The sequence below is a fragment of the Scardinius erythrophthalmus genome (genome assembly GCF_964197995.2).
Source record: "Scardinius erythrophthalmus genome assembly, chromosome: 8".
NCBI lineage: Eukaryota > Metazoa > Chordata > Actinopteri > Cypriniformes > Leuciscidae > Scardinius > Scardinius erythrophthalmus.
In genome coordinates this window covers 48,014,998-48,024,997 of record NC_138228.1, presented here as the reverse complement: position 1 = coordinate 48,024,997, position 10,000 = coordinate 48,014,998, and the positions used below count along the sequence as shown (strand labels likewise).

General features: G+C 41.0%; 1 protein-coding gene across 1 annotated transcript in view; it reads left to right on the top strand.

Moving 5' to 3' along the window:
• shf (Src homology 2 domain containing F) overlaps positions 1–10,000 on the top strand; it is a 150,056-nt gene that overhangs the window by 100,815 nt on the left and 39,241 nt on the right. Inside the window, exon 3 of the mRNA XM_081371846.1 lies at positions 935–1,132. Coding sequence (XP_081227972.1) covers positions 935–1,132 — 198 coding nt within the window. The remainder of the gene's footprint in view (positions 1–934; positions 1,133–10,000) is intronic.

Genomic DNA, 10,000 nt, shown 5'->3' with positions numbered 1-10,000 from the left:
TTTGAGTCTGGAGGTTGACCAGTGTTCATTAAGGAAGTAACAATATATCGCAATACAAAAATAGTAGTAATGAGGTATAAATGTAATTAGCCTACTATATGCAGATCTGTGTTATGCAGAATCAGATAGTCTGTGCCTTTGGTTTTCTTTCTTATATTGGCAAGTTTTTGAATGTGATGTTTTTATTTTAACCCTTTTTGCAGGCTTTTTAAATAAAATACTGAAAATAAGATTCAACTTTTTTAATCCAGACATTATCAACATACTGTGTTATTCAATTGATCAAAATTATCGTAAGCTACAGCCCTAAAACGAATCACATTCTTCTGAAACACGAGCATGTCATTTTTCCAGCTTGTATTATTCCGGATCGTTTTTTTTTTGCTGGATAAAGTCATGCGGATCTCAGCAGATCTCACTGTTAAACATTGCATGTTTAGGTGTTTTGAGCTTGTTTTGGTTCATTTAACTGAAGCTTTTAAGCACTTAACATAAAAAAAAAAAAAAAAACTCGGCACCTTGCAGCTGAATGACAGGAAACTTTGGAAAAAGAAATGCTGTTATTTGACTGAAAATGTCAATAATTTGTACTCAAAGGGAAGTTGTGCTCACCTTCTCTTCTCTATTGTGTCGTATATCGAGTGAAACGCTTCAGGAACAAGAACAAATGTGGGCGGGGCTTGATTGTGTCTGTGGGGAACTGATTGGATGGTTGTGGTTTGCTATTGGCTGATCTCATGTGAGTGACAGGTTGCCCCGCCTCCGTCATCAGAGAAGAGAAGAGATGCTGCTGTTATTCTGATTCAAGATTATTAACACAATAATCATGTGCACCGATAAATCATTTACAATAAGCACTGCAATATTCCATAAAAAAACAAGGATTATCATTTGATTTGATGATGACTTTAACACACTCGACTTCTCTCTTCAGAAATCCGCGGTGGTCGAGCTCCTAAAGACGGTCCGGTTCTGCCTCTCTACGACACCCCGTACGAGGAGAACGGAGGAGATCCCGAGGCTCACCGGTGTTCCCGGGAGAGCCGGTTACCGCAGGACGACGACAGGCCGCCCGAGGAGTACGACCAGCCCTGGGAGTGGAAGAAAGAGCGCATATCCAAAGCCTTCGCAGGTTCGGCACGTTTCATTCGTTCTGTATGTGTGTGTGTGACTGTGTGTGGGATTTCGCTTTTCCAAAAAGTGGTTCCTTCCTTTAAGTGATTCAAAACACTGAACAATCACTTTCTTAAATATATCTATTGTCAGCTGCAAATATGGCTTGACCCAAAACAAATTCTAACAAAAGGTTTCACAGTGGTTTACAGTAGTATCAGAAACATACTAAAAGTTTACCAAAGTTTGACTCCAAGAATGGCTCCTTTTTCAAAATGGCGGCCGTCAGGTCCTTAAAGGTGCTGTATGTAGGATCCAGCGGCCTCTAGCGGTGATGTTTCAGATTGCAACAACAGCGCTCGTGCGCGTGCTCAAACTCAAGAGCGCGAACTCACTACCGGCGGCCAAACTTTTCAACACAACGGAGAAAGCATCACACAACATGCTGGAAACTCATGTAAACTCCCACTGCAACATTACCATAATAGGCTACTTTTATCAGCTTGACGTAGAACTAATGCTCCATGCTCGTACCATGATAACGTTACATTGACTGTATTTTGCCGACATGTGGTGTTATCTAGCATTATTTTACTAACTATTTGTGTATCTTTCACAATCAGCAATGTCAACATAGGTCAATGAATGAAAACGAAAACGGTTAGTCAACTAGACTGGACAATTTCAGTGTAACAATAAGACAGTAAGTAATATTACTGTACTGAACATGTCTGGAAATGTGTATTATAAACAATATGATAGTAGTGGGATGAGTGACGTTAGACAGTAGATCTAGAACATAAAATAAAAGTTACATCCTAAAGCACCTGCTTTTTGTTATCATGGAACAGTCTTTTGTATTCATTTCATGTCTTATGTATGTTATATTTTACCTTGCTATTTCAAAACGGAGGTCTCTCCACAATTCAAACGCTCTGCCGATGTTGATCCGTGTTTTCGTCCTGAGTCGATCCGATTGACGTTTGGCCTGACGAGCTTCAGCAGATATATATATATATATATATATTTTTTTTTTTTTTTTTTGGAGTTTGTGTTGGAGTCTGTGTTGTGCTGGAGGCAGGTCGTTTTTTGGTGTTATCAGACTCCATGTCGTTAGCTGCAGTGCAGTTGCAATAGACTGTAGGCTCGGGAGCGCGCATGCACGTCACATCCGGTGGATTTCGCAGAAAATCCGACCCGGAGACTTCACATAAAAATAGGATTACTGGCCTTCAGAGGTAATAGCAAAACACGAAAAGTGGATCAATGTAATGTGTGATTACAACCCCTTCACAGACGGGCAATAAAAAAAGGATTCATTTTATAAAAAAAGTTACATACAGCACCTTTAAAATGACCATTATATATATATATATATATATTACATTTACATTTTACATTTATGCATTTGGCAGACGATTTTATCCAAAGCGACTTACATTGCATTTCAAGGCACACATTTACAGTCTTATCAGTTCTTGCTTTCCCTGGGAATCGAACCCATGACCTTGGTGTTGCAAGCGCCAACTCTCTACTGTTCTACTTTTTCTATTTTCTTCAGTTGTTTCCTCTTACTCTTCCTCTTACTTTTTTGCACTGTGACCTTCACTAGATTTACCATTAGTCGTCACACTCTTTCTCCCATAGAGGTTAATTATAGTGATTCTCACAATTCCCAACTTGACATGGTCCACAAACAGGCATGCGTGGTAGTCCATATGCCCTGCAACTGCAGCGTTGTGTTCGTCAGACAGCTGTGCAGTTACAGCGGATCATCTGCAGGAGGCTTTCAGCAGTCTTACTGGTCATAACTGGCAGGAACCGGTTGTCCACCAGTTTCCATCCCCAATCCACTGTGTTCATGCCACCTTCCTTTCCAATCCACACCATGATCTGGAAGTAAACTCTTTGGCAGTGGTATTTGGTTGAGGACTCAGTTGGAGGCAGACGTTCTGGGGTAACAAATGATTTGGCGGCAACGATTTTCTTGCTAAATAGGTTTTAGCCTAAAGAAACAAGTGAATCGGTACTCTCTCTACCAAACAACACTGTCATTGCCTTGGTCCCATAGTCCTCTATGATATTCCTTGCTTGATGTGGGAGCAGAAAACATTTGCACAGGACTGGATGATTTATTGGTTGTGTTGTGTCACATCCTGTGAAGGCGTGAATAAACAGCAACTGGGAACACAAGTCTCTACCCAGGACTTGTTTCATCTCACTGATGTTGTACACTTTAGTAGCTTTGGACTTGTCTGAACGAAAACAGAGGCCTCTATTGTTCATCCCAGCATAGTAGAGGAGAAGAACGAGTGAGTCTGTATCCTCCCCTATCAAGGTTGTGGGCTGATGTTCTGAGGCCTTGACTGCAGCTTTGACAATGTCCACGTCTGCATCACCCGATGCCCTTCTTCTCCAGCTCTCCGTCATACGATTGATAAGTCCTTGTTTGTTGCAAGATCTGGAAAGGAAATCATCCTTTCTTCCCACAAACTCAGTCTCTGTGTTGAAGTTTATGATGGGGTGAGTGTTTTCACCACGTCTCTGATGCGTATTGTCTTTGATGGAAGGACCTTCGCTATAACAGTTCGCTTCACGACTGTTGCTTTACCTGCACATGACCGTCACCCTTTTCCCATGCCAAGCGGTGAACCAGGGAGCCACCGGACATCATGCTCAGTTGGTGGGATTAAATCCAGGACAGTTTTGTTAGATTTCTTGCTTGAGAACTCAGTGACTGCCTGCGCTTGTTGGGGCTTGTTGGCTTTACGGAAGATTTCTTTGCCTTCGAACAGGGAGCAGAGCTCATCGCTCATTACATCTTCCAGTGAAAACTGTTCAGTTTTCGACATGATCAGGAACCGTTGGAACAGCAAAGCAGGATCAATGGTTCAGTCTTGGGCAACTTTGATGGTGGAGTCATCTGCAAGGGTTTTTGCCCGGTCTTTCCGTTTGAAGGATATTCCAAAAACGGGTTTTCCATTAATCTTTTCAATGATCTCATTGCCAACAGTCTCAAACTCATGCACATTCACCTCCTCTTTGGCAACAACACCAGCTACAATGTTTCTCAGAGATGGGTCTGGACAGAATGGTGTGAGATGCTAAGCTTTTCCTTGATCTTTCTAGATCAGAGAACTGAGTAGTTTACATGACATAGGCTAAATCGTTTACATCTCTGGTTCACCCCAAACAAAGATAAAACCTTACAGTAATCTCACAAAATCATGCATTCCATAAGTATGTAATCATGTCAGTGCAATTTAGACAAGTCCAGTGGATTCATAGACCCAGAAAACATGGGGTTAGACACCAAGATTACTTGGCTAGGTCAAATAATGAAGGAGTTAGGATATTTTAAGGGCCATCTTGAAAATTACACCTTTCTAGTGGTCAAACTTTGGACACCTAATACTACCAAAAACAGCTGAGAAACCTTTTGTTAGAATATTTTTATGTTTTTTTTCTTCATATATGCAGCCGCTTTCTAGTCTTGTGCCTCGTTCTGCTGGATGTCGGGGAGTCACTAACTAAAAGTGATGCTACTAACTTGACTATTTGTCTGTGGGCAAAACACTGTAGCTTTCCCACTACACTCTTAAAGATAAGGGTTCTGGAAGGGGGTTTTCACAGCGATGCCTTTGAAGAACCTGAACGAGGTGGTCTCGGCCCGGTTGAAAACAAACTCAACTGCGGTTCGGTTGAAATGTTTTTATTTTTATTTCATTGATTCAAAAAGCAATTCGAACCAATGAACCAAGCAGTATCATAATTCATAACTGGAAATGTGTTTGCATGTGTGACGACAGCTACAGATAAAGCCTCAATATGCTTGCAGTCGTGAAGCAAACTTGTCAATCATCTCTTGATGGATGATGCCGAGGAAACTCTGACCAATAAGAGGATAGTTTTACTCACATGTGACTTGCATGAACACATTGTGGTACGCTTTGAAATGTTGCCATATGAAAGCGAACTGAACCAAGAAGAAAATGGAACATTGTAACAAATTAAGTCCCTGTTCTTCGTTTGAAAAAAACGTTTTAAAAAAATGGTGCGCAATAGAAAGATTCAATGGATGTTAAAGGCTCTTAATGGAACCTTCAATGCCAATAAAGAACCTTTATTTTTAGAGTTTTTTTTTATAATTTTTTTTTACAATTTTGTAGTGTTTGAAAGTCAGATTCATTTTAGTGAATCAGTTCGTATAGATGATTCATTTGACTTTCGTCATGACTCACATGTGGCATTTTGTTGTGAAATATTTAGTAAAATGCTGCGAGCGGCATCACACTGCACTTTATATTCACATGCAAACGCCAGAGGCTGGAAAAAAAGGAAATTATGTTGAATTATGTTTTTAAAGAAATCTCCGCTGAGTGTGACATGATATTATGATTGTTGCAGTGTTTGTGGAAGTTCTGCGTGCTGAACGTCTGGTGTTGCCGTGGACTCATTACGTGGGGTTACAATTAGTTGCTCTTTATTGGTTGTATTTAGTTTGTTCATTTTTGTCAGCTCTGATTGAAAAACAATAAATCATAGAAGCTGTTGGGAAAGGTCAGGGATAATTTAGTTAAAGGAGTAGTTCACTTTCAGATAAAATATTCCTGATAATGTACTCTCCCCCACGTCATCCAAGATGTTCATGTCTTTCTTTCTTCAGTGGAAAAGAAATGAAGGTTTTTGAGGAAAACATTCCAGGGTTTTTCTCCATATAGTGTCTTCAATGGGGTCCAACGGGTCGAAGGTCCAGATGTGAGTTTCAGTGCAGCTTCAAAGTCTCGACACGATCCAGCCGAGGAATAAGAGTCTCATCTAGACAAACCAGCGGACATTTAATAACAAAATTAGAACTATATACTATTTAACCACAAATTGCTTGTCTTGTACCAACTCTGAGATGCGCCACACATTAACGTCATCAAGGTCGTGCGTGTCATCGTTAAACATCCAGGATATGCACACGTAAGGACCATTTTAAACAATTAACTGACACAAATACATATACTGTAAATATGTGTCATTCAACAATAACTTTGAACGGTCTCCTACTCCTTGTAAACACTGGGTCGGTTCTTCCACCTACGTCACGCGTGACCTTTCCAACTAGGGTTGCCAACCGTTCCGTATAATACGGAATCGTCCCGTATTTGACACATAAAATTCTTGTTCTGTATTGAACTGATACGGAACGCACTTTGTTCCGTATTTTTGAGAATCAATTCAGTGCAAATCCATGACAGACACATAGCTTCTAATATATGTCAGACTATGAACGAAGACATAGTATAATAATAAAAAAAAAATTTACACACACATTTTGTTTCCAAATTAAGCTGAATGTGTAAAAAGGCTCATTTTAACATGAGTTTCCATTTCCACCTGTTCATGTGAACGCTGGGAGATTAACTGCTTACGGCTCTGTCCTCTCTCTCTCTCTCTCTCTCTCTCTCTCTCTCTGTCTCTCTCTGAATGAATGTGTGTGTCTGCGTGTATGCGTGTGTGTGTGAGAGAGTGTGTGTGAGTGTGTGTGCGTACGTGAATCCATGTGTGTGAGTATTTGTGAGTGTGTGCATGCATGCCTGTTTTTAAGTGTGTGTGCTTGCAAGGGTGAGAGTGTGTGTGTGTGTGTGTGTGTGTGTGTGTGTGTGAGAGAGAGAGAAAGAGAGTGTCTGTGTCTGTGCGTGTGTGTGTGTGTGTGTGTGTGTGTGTGTGTGTGTGTGTGAGAGAGAGAGAAAGTGTGTGTGTGTGTGTGTGCTTGCAAGGGTGTGTGTGTGTGTGTGTGTGTGTGTGTGTGTGTGTGTGTGTGTGTGTGTGCTGCAGGTTTGGGACTCATGACTATGTCAGGTGTATATAAGTATGGCTGTTCAACAGAGTTATTGGGTTTCTTTGACAAATGAAATATAATAAGAAAAGAATATCCGCTGGATAGATGTTTGTGCTTGAGTTCTTGAAAGGTGTTTCCTTTTTTGTCCTGTGTGTGTGTGTGTGTGTGTGTGTGTGTGTGTGTGTGTGTGTGTGTGTGTGTGTGGAACAGCACTGCTTTGTTATGACTGCATTAGTCATGAGGACTCGAGCAGAGGAGCGAGCGGAAGAGATTTCCACATCTCTACAGGTACTGCAGGTCTCTCTCTCTCTCTCTCTCTCTCTGTCTCTCTCTCTCTCTCTCTCTCTCTCTCTCTGTCTCTCTCTCTCTCTCTCTCTCTCTCTCTCTCTCTCTCTCTCTGTCTCTCTCTCTCTCTCTCTCTCTCTCTGTCTTCATGGATTTATGACTGCATTAGCTTCATGGGAGTGTATTGATTGTGTTCTTCGCAGGGCAGAGTGGAAATTATTCTTATGGTTTCTCTTTCCTCTAAAAGGAATATTCTGGGTTAAATATAGAGCTTAAGCTTTATGGCACAGAATCTGATTACAGAGGAGATTCATTTCCCCATCCGTCAGATTATAAAAACTCAAAACCTGCTATACTTTCAGTGGAACTTGACAATACACACTTTTTTGCAAGTATAGTTTCATGGTGGTGGAAAAGCTGGAAATGCAATGGATTTTGAAAATGAGTAAAAGTCAATGATAAAATTAAACACACACACACGCACACACAAGGTCTGAAGTCGCTTCATTACTCATAGGTGTGGTTTGGGCGTAACGTGAAATAAACCAATCAGAGCGTCATCTCACATTCCCTTTAAGAGCAGGCGCGCTTGTTCCATGGCGGATTGCTATTATAACGGCGGATTTGCCAGGAGCGGTTCACAGCCGAGGAGACCGACGTTCTCGTCAGGGCCGTAAAACACAGAGGAGTGACATTGGGGATGGAGAAACACACCCAGATTAGCTTCGCTTAAACAGGCGTATGATCATTTGGGTAAATGTGTAAGCTAGATTTATGCCTATTTATCACATCTTCATGGACACAACAATGATTTCCCTCGTGTGTTAATATTGTTCCTTGTAATAATGTATGGTTTTCTAAAAATGAGAACTGCTGCTTCTGTGTGTAGAGTAGAGAAGCAAAGTGTGTGTGTGTTGTGCTCACGCTACATTATGGCCAAGCATGCACCCTTAAAATAGCATCTGAATAACATGCGCAACGCGCCGCTGACTTTAGACGAGGTTTCTCCTGGTCAGTGGCGGAATTGTTTTCTGAAACTGCAAAATAGCACCAGGGAACGTTTGTGCCGGAACACGCCTCCTCTTTCCGCTGAACCGCCCCCGGGAGCGCAAGTTCATTCCCTAATTTACCGACGTGCTTCTGTGGAGGGAAAAGTCCGCTGTGCGTCGGGTGAGAAATAGGAATGAAACATGCGTCGCTGTATAAAGTCAATTGCGCTGAGTGCAAGATAGGGCTCACATACACAAACACACACACACACACACACACACACACACACACACACACATGGCTGGACTGGCCATTGGGCATACCGGGCATTTTCCCGGTGGGCCGACGTGCTTTTTGGGCCGATACAGCTCATACTCATACATAATTTTTATTTTTATTATTATTATTTATTTTTTTTAACGGCCCATAAAATTTGTACATCGGTGGCCCATTCTTTTTGTTTTATTTTGCTTAATTGGCGCCGCTGGGTTTGTGCCGGTGTAATGCATTGGTCAAAAAAAGTCTGTTAGGTTTTTTTTTCTGACAGACCAGCCCATGAAACACGTATATCAGCGGCCCATTGGCTCTTTTCTTGATTGACATTGGGCTGGCCCAATCACAACTTTAAACGAGTGAGCGAGCGTGCAGCAGTGTCAGTGTGTATCTGTCAAAATAGTCAGTGAGATGGAGAAGAAACGCAAGGAATGTGCAGAGAAATAGCGTGAAAAAATAGAACCAGGCCCTTAAAGCAGACACTGTAAAATGTGTCAAAATATGTTTTCTGCCCTTCATCAGCTCCTGTGATGATGAGGATAGTGAGGAGGATCAGGAGAGAGATGAGAGAGTGTAGAATCCGCGGTAAGCAGAACTACTTTCAAAACACTTAGGCTATGTCATGAGTGTAGGAACCCATAACCCAGTTACAGATTATTTCCACATCTGCATAGTTGACGATTAACGCAATTCACTAGAAATGTAATAAGAGGCGTTTGTAAACCATGTTTTCCGCCAAAATAAAAGCTTGATGCAGTTTGCGTCAAAATAAAAGATCATCATGTGCTTATCTCTTTCAAGTATAGAAATTGGTACAACACTAATTATGAAAGTTTCCTTTATTTTTAGTGCATTTGTTTTACAAAATATGGCTATTACTGTCATTGGATTAATAATATTATAACTATTATTATGTAGTAGTGTAATGTTAATAGACACTGTAACTAAAAGAGGTTTGAATTTTTCTTTGTTTAATTTGCACTGAATATGGGTTGGAGCTTTTCATTTTGAACTCTCAAAGTGCACCAGATTGATGAATTTAACATTAGAATGCACAACATTTTCTCACGGGGGGGCATGCCCCCCAACCCCCCTAGAAGGATCGAGGTCCACCCACCACAGTTTAAAAAAAAAAAAAAAAAAAAAAAAAATATAGCTTGTATAGCTTGTATAGCTTATAGCTTGTTTCAGGATTCATCACTGTGGAGTATAGTTCAACTGTATTAATAAATGTCAAATTTTGACTTATTTCATCTGTTAATTCTCACTCGTTCCTATACTCACTCATTACATGGCATTAGTGGTTTTAATGAATAGGAGATGGTATGCATATAATTAAGGGCGTGCAAAGATGGGTGGTGTTTATGATCATATAGTGGGCCAGTCTGGGCCAAAATGCCCGGGCAGATTTTTTTGTCCCAGTACAGCCCTACACACACACACACACACACACACACACACACACACACACACACACACACACACACACACACACACACACACACACAC